Source organism: Hemitrygon akajei, chromosome 2, assembly GCF_048418815.1.
Source record: "Hemitrygon akajei chromosome 2, sHemAka1.3, whole genome shotgun sequence".
Lineage (NCBI taxonomy): Eukaryota > Metazoa > Chordata > Chondrichthyes > Myliobatiformes > Dasyatidae > Hemitrygon > Hemitrygon akajei.
The window spans coordinates 2,413,034-2,428,546 of record NC_133125.1 but is presented as its reverse complement, the minus strand read 5'-3'; the positions used below and the strand labels follow the sequence as shown (position 1 = coordinate 2,428,546).

Sequence of the window (15,513 nt, the reverse complement as noted above, 5' to 3'; positions counted from 1 at the left end):
TAATAATAATAATAATAATAATAATAATAATAATAATAATAACAACACATTAAATATAAATACATAATGTACTGTAGCTTAAATACATAGATTAATTGTATGTCCATAAAGTGATACTAGACCATACATAAGGTGACTGACGGGAAATAATAAAGTAGTGGTGGAGTTAGTGGGTGGAGGTATTGATCAGCCTCACTGCTTGGGGAAAGTAACTGTTTTTGAGTCTGGTGTTCCTGGTGTGGATGGTACATAGCCTCTTCCCCGATGGGAGTGGGACAAATAGTCCATGAGCAGGGTGGTAAGTTAAAGTAAAACAGGTATCCAATTACACAGGAGGTTTCTTGGTGGTTGCTGTTCATTTAAGCAACTCTAGTCTAAAAGGAAGTCAGAAACTTGTTATAGAATATGTGACCAAAAAGCAAGATACAAGATTTCAAAAACCAACAATGAAAAGAGTATGTTGGAAATATTTAGTAGATCAAGCCTTCTGAGGAGAAAAAAAGACTTTTTTTCTTCTGACCTGAAAAGAAAGAAGTTAGAGATGAAGTATCATATAAACAAAGAGAAAGTTGCAGGACTCAATATAAATTAGTGGAGTTGGACCTGACCTGGCAAACTACAACCCTCAACATTCAACAAGATCAGGCAATTTGCTGTGCCACTGTGATTGTTCTCATGCAGTGTCTGACTGTACGTACATGTAAAAAACAATTTTAGTGTTGGGCAACGTCCTCCCACATTTCCCCTCTTTATTGCTTATACATTGTGATGAGATGCAACATAAAGAATTTTTTCCTCTTGGATGTAAGAAATAAACAAATAAAATAATTTAAGCACAGGAAGAATGGCCACCTCACTGATTGAGTAAATTTCCCTCCTCCTCAATGTTTACTTAGCCCATTTTAACAAATCTTATGTATACTTCTCAGTTTATTTTAGTCTTCACACAAAATTTAAAAAGTCAGATAAAAATGATGCTCCTTTTTTCTTGTTCATAACCAAGCTGAGACAGCTCCACCTGGGTGTGAGACCAGTGTTGCTGGACACCAGACATCAGACAGAATAGGGCCTTGATAGCAGTCAATATTGGGAAAGTAACATTCATAAAGATTGTTAGATCTTTCAGGAGAACATTCTTAAAGACTACAATGGTCTGCAAAATCTGAGCCAATAAAACAAAGTAGGTGTATTAATCATGAAAGTCAGAAGATGGAGCTCACATCCCATGGATCTTCCTGCTTATATTCAGTTGTATCACACCGCACCTTCTCGTTCACATTCCGCACCTTCTGTTGTGTCACTCCATCAAATCAGCTCACACTGCACCTTCTCATTCACATTCCGCACCATCTCATTCACATTCTGTTGTGTCACTCCCACCGAGTCAGTTCACTGCCATGGGCCCATCTACTTGCTTTATTTTTCCCTTTTCTAATGACTTTTGTTGTTTACAGGACATATTGAAACTGGTTTATTATTTGTCACCTGTACCAAGATACAGTGAAAAGCATGTCTTACATACGGTTATAGAGTCATATAGTCATAGAAGACTACAGCACAGAAACAGGCCCTTTGGCCTATCTAGTTCTGGCTAAACTGCTACCAGGTCCCAGTGATCTGCAGTCAGACCATAACCCTACATAGGCCTCTGATCCATGTACCTGTCCAAATTTCTGTTAAATTTTGAAATTGAACCCACATCCGGCACTTACACTGGCAGCTTGTTCCACACTGACCACCCTCTGAGTGTTGAAGTGCCCCTTCACGTACCCCATAAGCATTTCACCTTTCACTCTTAACCCATGACCTTTAGTTCTAGTCTCACCCAGCCTCAGTGGAAAAAGCTGCTTGCATTTACCCTATCTATATCCCTCAGAATGTTAGATACCTCTATAAAATCTCCTTTTTCCCTCCAGTGCTCTAAGTAACTGTTTTTTACATATCAAATCACAATCACTACACAGTGCTTATTTGGATAGTGACAGTGGAGAGTGGTTACTTGGGGGAGAGGGGGTGCAGAGTGGTTACTTGGGGGAGAGGGGGTGCAGAGTGGTTACAGGGGAAGAGAGGGTGGAGAGTGGTTACTTGGGGGAAGAGGGTGGGGAGTGGTTACTTGAGGGGAGAGGGTGGGGAGTGGTTACTTGAGGGGAGAGTGGGAGTGTGGACATGGTGGAGGATTACAAATACCTGGGGATACGAATTGACAATAAACTGGACTGGTCTAAGAACACTAAGGCTGTCTACAAGAAGGGTCAGAGCCGTCTCTATTTTCTGAGGAGACTGAGGTCCTTTAACATCTGCCGGATGATGCTGAGGATGTTCTATGAGCCTGTGGTGGTCAGTGCTATCATGTTTGCTGTTGTGTGCTGGGACAGCAGGCTGAGGGTAGCAGACACCAACAGAATCAACAAACTCATTCGTAAGGCCAGTGATGTTGTTGGGATGGAACTGGACTCTCTGACGGTGGTGTCTGAAAAGAGGATGCTGTCCAAGTTGCATGCCATCTTGGACAATGACTCCCATCCACTCCATAATGTACTGGTTAGGCACAGGAGTACATTCAGCCAAGAGACTCATTACACCGAGATGTAACACTGAGCGTCATAGGAAGTCATTCCTACCTGTGGCCATCAAACTTTACAACTCCTCCCTCGGAGTGTCAGACACCCTGAGCCGATAGGGTCACTTGGCATTTCCACTTGGCATGATTAACTTATTATTATTTAATTATTTATGGTTTTATATTGCTATATTTCTTCACTATTCTTGGTTGGCGCGGCTGTAACGAAACCCAATTTCCCTTCAGGATCAATAAAGTGCAAACCCCATTTCCAGAAAAGTTGGGATATTTTCCAAAATGCAATAAAAACAAAAATCTGTGATATGTTAATTCACGTGAACCTTTATTTAACTGACAAAAGTACAAAGAAAAGATTTTCAATAGTTTTACTGACCAACTTAATTGTATTTTGTAAATATACACAAATTTAGAATTTGATGGCTGCAACACACTCAACAAAAGTTGGGACAGAGTTAAAATAAGATTGAAAAGTGCACAGAATATTCAAGTAACACCGGTTTGGAAGATTCCACATTACGCAGGCTAATTGGTAGCAGGTGAGGTATCATGAGTGGGTATAAAAGTAGCGTCCATCAGAGGCTCAGTCTTTGCAAGCAAGGATGGGTCGTGGCTCACCCCTTTGTGTCAAAATTCATGAGAGAATTGTTAGTCAGTTCAAAAGGATCATTTCCCAACACAAGATTGCAGAGAATTTAGGTCTTTCAACATCTACAGTACATAATATTGTGAAAAGATTCAGAGAATTCAGAGACATCTCAGTGCGTAAAGGGCAAGGTCGGAAACCATTGTTGAATGCGCGTGATCTTCGAGCCCTCAGGCGGCACTGCCTAAGAAACCGTCATACTACTGTGACAATTATAGCCACCTGGGCTCGGGAGTACTTCGGAAAACCATTGTCACTTAACACAGTCCGTCGCTGCATCCAGAAATGCAACTTGAAACTGTATTACACAAGGAGGAAGCCATACATCAACTCTATGCAGAAACGCCGGCGAGCTCTCTGGGCCCGAGCTCATCTCAGATGGACCGAAAGACTGTGGGACCATGTGCTGTGGTCAGATGAGTCCACATTTCAGCTAGTTTTCGGAAAAAAACAGGCGTCGAGTTCTCCGTGCCAAAGATGAAAACGACCATCCTGATTGTTATCAGTGAAAGGTGCAAAAGCCAGCATCTGTGATGGTATGGGGGTGCATCAGTGCCCACGGCATGGGTGAGTTGCATGTATGTGAAGGTACCATTGACTCTGAGGCATATATTAGGATTTTAGAGAGACATATGTTGCCATCAAGGCGACGTCTCTTCCCGGGACATCCATGCTTATTTCAGCAGGACAATGCCAGACCACATTCTGCACGGGCTACAACAGCGTGGCTTTGTAGACACAGAGTGCGTGTGCTTGACTGGCCTGCTGCCAGTCCAGATCTATCTCCTATTGAAAATGTATGGCGCATCATGAAGAGGAGAATCAGACAACGGAGACCACGGACTGTTGAGCAGCTGAAGTCTTATATCAAGCAGGAATGGACAAAATTTCCAATTGCAAATCTACTACAATTAGTATCCTCAGTTCCAAAATGGTTAAAAAGTGTTATTAAAAGGAAAGGTGATGTAACACAATGATAAACATGCCTCTGTCCCAACTTTTGTTGAGTGTGTTGCAGCCATCAAATTCTAAATTTGTGTATATTTACAAAACACAATTAAGTTGGTCAGTAAAACTATTGAAAATCTTTTCTTTGTACTTTTGTCAGTTAAATAAAGGTTCACGTGAATTAACATATCACAGATTTTTGTTTTTATTGCATTTTGGAAAATATCCCAACTTTTCTGGAAATGGGGTTTGTATGTCTGTCTGTCTGTCTGAGAGGGTGGAGAGTGGTTACTTGGGGGGAGAGAGGGTGGAGAGTGGTTACTTGGGGGAAGAGAGGGTGGGGAGTGGTTACTTGGGGGAAGAGAGGGTGGGGAGTGGTTAATTGGGGAGAGAGGGTGGGGAGCAGTTAATTGGGGAAGAGAGGGTGGGGTGTGGTTACTTGGGAGAGAGAGGGTGGGGAGTGGTTACATGGGGGAGAGAGGATGGGGAGTGGTTACTTGGGGGAGGAGAGGGTGGGGAGTGGTTACTTGGGGAAGAGAGGGTGGGGATGGGTTAATTGGGGGAGAGATGGTGGGGAGCGGTTACTTGGGGAGAGAGGGTGGTCAGTGGTTACTTGGGGGAGATAGGGTGGGGAGTGGTTACTTGGGGGAAGAGAGGGTGGGGATTGGTTAATTGGGGGAGAGAGATGGAGGAGTGGTTGGGGTAAGAGAGGGTGGAGAGACGTTACTTGGGGGAAGAGAGGGTGGGGAGTGGTTACTTGGGGGAAAGAGGGTGGGGAGTGGTTACTTGGGGTAAGAGAGTGTGGGGAGTGGTTACTTGGGGGAGAGAGGGTGGGGAGTGGTTACTTGGGGGAAGAGAGGTTGGGGAGTGGTTACTTGGGGGAGAGAGGGTGGGGAGTGGTTTCTGATTCCCTTACTGAAGGCTAATTGAATACAAGCTATCTTTCTCTTAATGAAGTGAATTTCTGGACCTTTTTGGATTTTCTAAATTCCATTATTTCCATTGGTGATATCCTGTGGAATCACTTGACTGGGAAATGTTCCAGCAGAAGGCATCTTACTCAGAATATTTACACATTGTGTGGCTGGGTGCTTTATTTGGACCTGCAATGTAATTAGTTGGGGTGTTTTCAGTCGATAATCTCCAATTGTGGATTTGAGGATCCTTGTCCAGGTTTTAAATAAGGCTGTGAGGCACATCTCACTGACGTAGTCAGTACTCACACCACCCATGGGAGTTTAGAATGGATGGGGGGAGGGGGAGAATCTCACCAACACTGATGAAACATTGAAAAGCCTGGACAGAGTGGATATGGAGAGGATATATCTCATAGTGGGTGAGACTAGGACCAGAGAGCACAGGCTCAGTATATAGGAGGGTTCATTTAGAACAAAGATGTGGAGGAATTACTTCCTCCAGATGGTGGTGAATCTGTGGAATTCATTGCCATAGGCAGCTGTGCAGGTGAAGTCATCAGGGGTTGATGGGTTCTTGATTAGACAGGTCATCAAAGGTTACGAAAGGTGTGGAAGTGACAGAGGCAGGTTCGATTTTGTCATTAAAAAAAATTGGATAGGTATATGGACAGGAAAGGAATGGAGGGTTATGGGCTGAGCGCGGGCCAGTGGGACTAGGTAAGAGTAAGCGTTTGACATGGACTAGAAGGGCCGACATGGACTGTTTCCGTGCTGTAATTGTTATTGTTATATGTTATATGTTATATGGGGAGGAAGTGGGAGAATTGATCTGAGAAGGATAAAAAATTAGCCATGATGGAATGGTGGAGCAGATTCAATGGGCCAGATATTTCTGTTTCTATAATTCTGTTGCTTTGCCCTATGGTCTGATGCTGTTCTAACACATGCATAGAGACAGCTTTAATCAGGAATAACTATTTGCTAATGTCACAGTCATTTAAAATAGTGTCACTGCTCCTGGGCAGATTTGCCGTATGTGACGGTGGAGGAATATTTAAAAATTCTAGTCAAGAAGACGCCTGCAAACAATGTGGTCGATATCTTCTGGATAGATCACAAAACCATTTATTTCACTTCTTTTATGTCTTCTATGTTTGTTTTTCATCTTGACTGTGATTCTGGAACAACCCGACCCCATGTTTTGTTGTTTGGAGATTGTTTGGGTGCACCAGCGCTCTGTAGCCTCCAAGAGGATTCTGGCAGGCAGAGAGAGCGTGAGTGAACATCATGGTGAGCAAGCCAATGTTTGACCCCATTTCGCTGATTATAGTTTCCACTGTTCATCGATTAAAGCAACAAGGGTGGTTGAAATAGGCACGCATGGAAACTTGGAGATCGTTTGGGTGTTCCAGCTCTCTGCAGTCTCTAAGAGGCAGCATGCACGAACTTCGTAATGGGCAGGATGCAGGTTGAGGCAATATTGGCACCATTTTGCAGATTCAAGATCAGATTGTTTGTCGGTGAAAGTGACGGGGAGACTGAAGCACCGAAATGAGAGCAGATGGGGAGACCCAGCTGCCTGTCTTTTGATCAGTTGCTCTGTACTGGAGAGGGAAGAGCTTGCTGCTGCGTCCGGGCCCAGAGACTATTGTCTTGGTTTTCTCTGCATTTCAGATTTGGACTTTGTAGAGACTCTATTTTTCAATCCTATATCTTTTACATTACGTGTTTTCTCACCTGATCTTCTTGGTTTTCTTGTGAGGGGAGGGGGATTTGCAGTTTGATGTGCCAGTTCATTTTTATTCATTTACTTGTGCAGGAGGAGGGATCTGGTGCTTGATGTGCCTGTTCCATTTTTATTTCCTTTTTTTTGTGGGGAGGTGGGATTTTGGGGGTTGATGATTATGCTGCCTTTCTTTTCTTTCTTGGATTCGTGGTTACCCGGAGAATAGAAGAATTTCACTGTTGTATACTTTGATAATAAATAAACCCTGAACCTTTGAAAACTACCATCTACTGTATGAAAATTGATGGGATATTATGCCTTGCCAGTGTGTTTGTAAGACATAGGAACAGAATTAGGCCATTCGGCTCCTCAAGTCTGCTCAACAGCTTTCTCTTGCCTTCTCCTTGTAACCTTTGATGCCCCAATTAATCAAGAACCTATCAACGTCCACTTTAAAAATATTCAGCAACCTGTACACAGCCATCCATGGCAACAAATTCCACAGATTCACTACTGTCTGGCTAAAGAAATTCTTCCTCATCTCTCTTCTCAATGAACATCCCTTATTCTGAAGCTGTGGTCTCTTGTCCTAGACTCCTCCACTATGGGAAACATCCTCTCCATGTCTATTTTGTCAAGGCCTTTCAATATTCGATAGGTTTCAATGAGATCCCTTCTCATTCTTCTAAACTCCAGCGAGTACAGGCCCAGAGCTGTAAAACACTCCTCATACATTAACTCTTTCATTCCTGGAATCATTCCTGTGAACCTCCTCTGGATCCTCTCCATTACTGCTCATCCTTTCTTGGATAAGAGAGCCAAAACTGCTCACAATACTCCAAAATGTGGTCTATTCACATGGTAGTGTAGCGGTTAGCACAATACTTCTACAGCTCAGGGCATCAGAGATCAATTCTGCCATCGCCTTTAAGGAGTCTCTGTAAGTCCCCCACACGGGATGTGTGGGTTTTCCCCGAGCACTCCGGTTCCCTCCCATAGTCCAAAGGCGTACCAGTTTGTAAGGTAATTGGTCATTTTAAATTGCCCCATGATTAGGTTAGGGTTAAATCGGGACTGTCAGGGGTTGCTGGGGCAGCAAGCCTGGAAGGTCCAGAAGGACCTACTCTGCATTCTGTCTCTAAATAACCAACGCCTTATAAAGCCTCAGCAGAAATATTCCCAATCCTCAGACATAAGGAACTTCTGATCAAGGAGGTTGATTCAGGCCCATCTTAAGGAAACAACGTGGGCTCTGTCAGGCGGGATTCTTGTTACATACTTGCTTTTAATTTATGGAGGAACTGGACCTTAACCACCATTCACTGAGGGAACATTCAAACCCAGCCTGTGTCATGTCGAGACTTGGACCATTCACAAACTCCAAGACAAGATCATGTTTGATGTAACTGTCTGATGCATATGGGCAAGCATCACTGCAATGCACCCAGCAAACTATATGTTGGAGCACTTGATTTGTACGGAAGATTGGTCTATGATTACTTAAACCACAATATGAAAACACATTGTTTCCACTTGTGTTCAACAGAAGGGTCACAGTTTAAATGTTTCACATCACAGTACAGTATAAGCATTTGGCTATAAATCTTTCTAAATCTTTGAGATTCACTCTCAATTTTATTTTGTTAGAAGGAGGAACAATAAAGTATGAAAATATGTAAACTACACTGATAAACAATTCAACATTGCTTATGGTCAATGTGGAGATTCTGCCGGGGAAAATTGTTGTTAATGATAGCACAAAACTTCAATGGAAAATATTAGAGTATGGATATAATACAGACAGTGGAGGGTGGAGGGGACAATTAGAAAGATGGGGCTCATCAGCCATGGTTGGCAGCTCATCTAGGAGAAGGAAAACTCTGATCGCAAGTTTCTGCTGCCTTGTGGCCATACCCACTCATGGGAAAGGCTTTGGGAGTAAACCCTGAGGGAATAATCTGGAGCTGCAGTCCCTAAGGGAGTTCTACATCGAGTTCAATTCTGACTTGCAACTTCTGTGACATTGCTGATGCCAAACTGTATCTGTCTCTTCCATTCCTTTGGATTCATCAGCTGCATGGAGAGGGGGAACCTGCAGCGTGGGCAATAGCTTGCTCTCCACTTCTCACTGCCCTGACCTGCATATCATCAGCTAGGATGCAACATCCACGATTGATGACAAGAATGGAAGCCTCTCTCTAGGTGGGTATATGGAAGTAGTAGAGACAGGTACAATTGCAACATTTAAAATCATTTCAACAGGAAGACAGATCAGAAAGGTTCAGAAGAACAACAGATACATTTAGACAAATGACACTAGATGAAGGAAGACACTTTGGTCAACATGGACAGATTAGGTCAAAGGCCTTTTCTGGAGATGCTGAGTAACTCAATGTCGCCATGGAAACCTAACTATTAATCTGCTATTATCTTGTTTGTATTGCCACTCAAGTTGAAGCCTTCACTGTTTTTTAATGACACCAAAGAAAAGAAAATCAGGCAGGCTGCTGATGAAATTGTACTTTTGCTTTTCCAATTTACATTATGCCCAGGTATAATCTCACCCCTTTAATAGTCATTAACACGTAAACACAGATGAGAGGTTCTCCTACCTTAATGTACAAAGGTTCTGCAATACTTTCCATAAGAAGAGAAATGTCTTCATTCCAAACTGGATTGAGGTTCTTATGGATTATTTTACTTCTAAAGACTTCTTTCCCTGCAATTTTAAACTTCACATACGGATCACTTGTTCCTGAAATGGTGAAGAGAATTCAGCGTACTTCAGTAATCGTTCAATAGCAGCTTTAATCACAGTTATGTGAATATTTTAAATTAACTTGAAAAATATAAATATTTCTATTAAATATATTAGATGCACTTTCAAAATATCTGTGGTTGTTATTTGCCACAAACTTCATAATTCCTCCACCCTGATGACATACTGTAAATATTGATTTCTGCTTTTGATATAAAAAATTTCCTTCCCCTCCCTCCTTCTTCTATTGCCCACTCTGGCCTCTTACCTCTTCTCACCTGCCTATCCCCTCCCCCTGTTGTCCCTCTTACTTCCCCTTCTGCCATGGTCCCCTCTCCCTCCCATCAGATTCCTTACTCTCCAGCCCTTTACCTTCCCACCCACCTTGATTCACTTATCACCTTCTAGCTATCCTCTATCCCCTCCCCCACCTCTTTATTCTGACATTTTCCCCTTCCTTTCCAGTGCCGATGAAGGGTCTCAGCCTGAAATGTCAACTGTTTATTCATTTCCATAGATGCTGCCTGACCTGCTGAGTTCCTCCAGCATTTTGTGTGTTGCTCTGGATTTCCAGCATCTGCCAAATCTCTTGTGTTTATATTTACACAACAAAATTATTTTTTAGAACAATTAAATGTTTGACAACATTTGTGTACATTAATCATCTGTTAAATCTTTGCAAATAATTTTTCACACCATTTCCAAAATAATTGCATTGGAGGGGTTTGTTTAAGGACTGATGGTTAAGCTATTTAAACATTTGTCACCTATGCACAGAACATGCTTGGTAAACTTTCCAGTCATACATAGTTAGATGTTAGTGTCAGGAGGACAAATGGTCCAACGTTGTTCTAATGTCTTATGGTCCAATAAACATGAAAGATTTTCTCTCTGTAATGGCAGAGCAAGTTGGGGCTTCGGATGTCCACATCAGGACTTTGTACCCAATTACAACAGGAGGTTTAGCAAAGTTCAAAGTAAAAGTATTATTAGAGTACATATGTACATATCACCATATAGAACCCTGGGATTCATTTTCTTGCAGGCATACTCAATAAATCCATTAACTATAATAGAATTAATGATAGACTGTACAATCAGTGTGCAAAACACAACTGTGCAAACACAGAAAGAAAGAAATACTACAATAATAAATAAACAGGCCAAAAAGAATGACATAACATAAATTCAGTAGTAATATTGGTTCTGCAGTCATGAAATTGCTCTGTTTAACCCAGCATAAAAGTGATGGAAATCCAGTCAGTGCTTTTGGAGAATAATGACTTTGCATTCTGAACACACATCTTTCGATATTGCAAGTGGTGATTGGGGATTCATTGTATAGGCAACAGACAGGAGGTTCTGTGGATGAGAATGAGATTCCTGGATGCTATGTTACCTCCCGGGTGCCAGGGTCAGGGATATCTTGGATCGAGTAGGAGGGTGAGCAGCCAGAGGTCACGGTTCATGTCGGTACCAATGACAGGGGCAGGATGCATGACAAAGTCCTGAAAGGTGAGTTCAGGAAGTTAGGTGCTCATTTAAGGCTGTGATCTCAGGATTGCTACCTGTGCCATTTGCTGGAGAGGACCTAAATATGAAGATCATACAGTTTAACACATGATTAAGGAGATGGCGCAGGAGAAAGGGCCTCATAATTTTGGATTATTTGTCTCTCTTCCACGGAAGGTGGGCCCTGTTCAGAAGGGGTGGTTTGCACCTGAACTGGAGGGGGACTAACATCACAGTAGGAAGGCTTGCCAGTTCTGCACGATGGGAGTTGAAACTGGAGCTGCCCGAGGATGGGAACCAGAGTGCCAGGACAGATAGTAAAGTGGTTGTGGAGAAAAATGTTGTTAAGCTTATGTACAAAGTCAGGACTCAAAAGGTTGAGCACGTTGGGACTAACGTTCTGAGCTGCGTATATTGCAGTGCAATTGAGAGGATGAGTAGTTTTAAGTTCCTCGATACACACATCACTGATGATCTAACCTAGATTGTACACAACGGCTTTGTGGCAAAAAAAAAAGCACAACGGCGTCTCTTCCACCTCAGGCAACTGAAGTTGTTTGGCATGAGCCCACGAAGCCTCAGAACCTTCCACAGGGGCACCATTGAAAGCATCCTGACTGGCTATATCACTGTCTGGTACGGGAACTGCCCCAACCTTGATTGCTAGGCACTGCAGAGAGTGGTACGGGCAGCCCAGTGCATCTGTGGATGTGAAATTCCCATCACTGAGGTCATTTATAGCAGCAGGTTTGTAAAAAGGGCCTGGAAGATCATCAGGGTCACCAGTCACCCCAACCATAAACTGTTTCAGCTGCTCCCGTCTGGCAAGCGGTACTGCAGCGATAAAGCCAGGACCACAGGCTGTGGGACAGCTTCTCTCTACAAGCCATTGGACTTTTAAATTCACGTCTGTACATTGCGACGGAGTCATTACGCAAAGATTTTTACTCCCTCATACTGTGGGATGGATGTAAGATTTAAATAAAATCGATTCAATTCAATTGTACCCATTAGTAGATCTGGTTGTAGGAGCTCAATGTTCCAGGCTTCCATTGATTTCAATATGATAGAGTGGGAGGGATTAAAGGGGAAGCGGTGGCATTACTACTCAGGAAAAAAATGTCACAGCAATGCTCAGTCAGGACCAACAGGAGAGCTCGGTTACTGAGACTGTTTGGGTGGAACTCATAAGAAAGGGATGACCACATTAATAGGATTAACAGTCCAAGAGATTTAGAGGAACAAATTTGTCAAGGGATCAGACTGTTGCAAGAAACATAAGGTTGTGACAGTAGGTGATTTTAACTTTCCACGTATTGACAGGGATTCCCACACTGTCAAAGGACTAGATGGGATAGAGTTTGTCAAATGTGTTCAGGAAAGTTTCCTTAATCAATACACAGAAGTCCCAACTAAAGAGAGTGTTATACCAGGTCCTATTAGGGAATGAGACAGGGAAGGCAAAACGAGTATGTGTGAGGGAACACTTTGCATCTAATGATCATAACACTATTAGTTTCAAGGTAATTATGTAAAAGAATAGGGCTAGTCCTCAGCTTGAGGTTCTAAATTGGAGAAAGGCCAACATTGGTGGGATCAGAAAGGATCTGACAGATGTGTATCGGAAGAGGCTGTTTTCTGGCAAAGGTGTACTTAGAAAGTGGGAGGCCGTCAAAAACAAAATTTTGAGAGTACAGAGTAAGCGTGTTCCTGTCAAAATAAAAGGCAAGGATAACAATTTAATGGAACCTTGGTTTTCAAGATATTTTGAGACCCTGGATACGAAAAAAGAGGTGCACAGTAAGCACAGGCAGGCAAGACGAATGAGGTGTATAAGAAATGCAAGAGATCACTTAAGAAATAAATCATGAGGACTAAAAGAAGGCATGACGTTGCTCCAGCAGACATGGTGAATGAGAATCATAAAACCGTAAGATCATTAGATATAGGAGCAGAATTAAGCCATTTGGCCTACCAAGTCTGTTAATTCATCATGGGTGATCCACTTTTCCTCTCAGCCCCAATCTCCTGCCTTCTCCCTGTATCACTTCATGCCCTTCCTTGCAGGCGGGCAGTGAAGCACGGAAGATTTAAAAGGAACACAGCCTTATACAGCGGGCAGCAGACTGAGTCGGGAGCAGAGTGAAGGCTTAAAGGCTTGGGCTCAACTGGCTTAGGTGGAAACTGGCGAGGCAAGGTAGGTTTAGGTTTCAGTTTTCCCTGTTATTTGAGGAAAGGGGAAGTATGAGTGTGAGGGCAGCTTGTTGTCCTCTGTGTCGGATGTGGGAGGTCCTGGAGTCTCCTAGCCTCCCGGACGTCCACATCTGCGCCAGGTGCGCCGAGCTGCAGCTCCTAAGGGACCGTGTTAGGGAACTGGAGATGCAGCTCGATGACCTTCGTCTGGTCAGGGAGAGCAAGGGGTTGATAGAGAGGAGTTACAGACAGGTGGTCACACTGGGACCACGGGAGGCAGACAAGTGGGTCATGGTTAGGAGGGGGAATGGGAAGAGTCAGGTACTAGAGAGTGGCTGTACCCCTTGACAATAAGTACTCTTGTTTGAGTACTGTTGGGGGGGGGGAACAGCCTAACTGGGGGAAGCAACAGTGGCCGTGCCTCTGGCACAGAGTCTGGCCCTGTAGCTCAGAAGGGCAGTGAAAGGAAGAGGGAGGCAGTAGTAATAAAGGACTCGATAGTTAGGGGGTCAGATAGGCGATTCTGTGGACGCAGTCAGGAGACCCGGATGGTAGTTTGCCTCCCTGGTGCCAGGGTCCGGGATGTTCCTGATCGCGTCCAAGATATCCTGAAGTGGGAGGGTGAGGAGCCAGAGGTTGTGATATATATAGGTACCAATGACATAGGTAGGGAAAGGGAAGAGGTCCTGAAAGGAGAATATAGGGAGTTAGGAAGGCAGTTGAGAAGAAGGACCACAAAGGTAGTAATCTCGGGATTACTGCCTGTGTCACGCGACAGTGACAGTAGGAATGGAATGAGGTGGAGGATAAATGCGTGGCTGAGGGATTGGAGCAGGGGGCAGGGATTCAAGTTTCTGGATCATTGGGACCTCTTTTGGGGCAGGTGTGACCTGTACAAAAAGGACGGGCTACACGTGAATCCAAGGGGGACCGATATCCTGGCGGGGAGATTTGCTAAGGCTACTAGGGAGACTTTAAACTAGAATGGTTGGGCGGTGGGAATCAATTTGAAGAGTCTAGGGGAGAGGAGGTTATTTCACAGATAGAGAAAGCTAGTAGACAGTGTGTGAGGGAGGACAGGCAGGTGACAGAGAAGGGGAGCGCTCAGACCGAAGATGTAAGGGAGAAGGAAGAAAAAGATAATAAAGTTGATCGCATCGTTAGGGATAAACAGAGAGGAAAAGGTGGAAAGTTTATTAAATGCATCTATTTTAATGCTAGGAGCATTGTAAGAAAGGTGGATGAGCTTAGAGCATGGATTGATGCCTGGAAATATCATGTTGTAGCTATTAGTGAAACATGGTTGCAGGGGGGGTATGATTGGCAACTAAATATTCCTGGATTTAGTTGCTTCAGGTGTGATAGAGTAGGAGGGGGCAGAGGAGGAGGTGTTGCATTGCTTGTCCAAGAAAATCTTATGGCGGTGCTTTGGAAGGATAGATTAGAGAGCTCCTCTAGGGAGACTATTTGGGTGGAATTGAGGAATGGGAAAGGTGTAGTAACACTGATAGGAGTGTATTATTGACCACCTAATGGGGAGCGAGAATTGGAGGAGCAAATTTGTAAGGAGATAGCAGATATTTGTAGTAAGCACAAGGTTTTGATTGTGGGGGATTTTAATTTTCCACACATAGATTGGGAAGCCCATTCTGTAAAAGGGCTGGATGGTTTGGAGTTTGTAAAATCTGTGCAGGATAGTTTTTTTGCGGCAATACATAGAGGTACCAACTAGAGAAGGGGCAGTGTTGGATCTCCTGTTCGAGAATGAGATAGATCAGGTGACGGAGTATGTGTTGGGGAGCACTTCGGGTCCAGTGATCACAATGACATTAGTTTCAATATAATTATGGAGAAGAATAGGACTGGACCCAGGGTTGAGATTTTTGATTGGAGAAAGGCTAACTTTGAGGAGATGCGAAAGGACTTAGGAGTGGATTGGGACAATTTGTTTTATGGGAAGGATGTAATAGAGAAATAGAGGTCATTTAAAGGGGAAATTTTGAGGGTACAGAATCTTTATGTTCCTGTTAGGTTGAAAGGAAAGGTTAAAAGTTTGAGAGCGCCATGGTTTTCAAGGGATATTGGAAACTTGGTTCGGAAAAAGAGGGAGATCTATAATAAATATAGGCAGCATGGAGTAAATGAGGTGCTGGAGGAATATAAAGAATGTAAAAAGAATCTTAAGAAAGAAATTAGAAAAGCTAAAAGAAGATACGAGGTTGCTTTGGCAAGTAA

The 15,513-nt window shown here is 43.3% G+C and overlaps 1 protein-coding gene across 3 annotated transcripts in view; it reads right to left on the bottom strand.

The window, feature by feature from the left end:
• The window catches only part of mctp1a (multiple C2 domains, transmembrane 1a), a 553,815-nt gene that overhangs the window by 405,774 nt on the left and 132,528 nt on the right, over positions 1-15,513 (bottom strand). For all 3 annotated transcript variants that reach the window (XM_073066356.1, XM_073066347.1, XM_073066365.1), the window contains exon 4: positions 9,428-9,570. In XM_073066356.1, the coding sequence (XP_072922457.1) occupies positions 9,428-9,570 (143 nt within the window). The remainder of the gene's footprint in view (positions 1-9,427; positions 9,571-15,513) is intronic.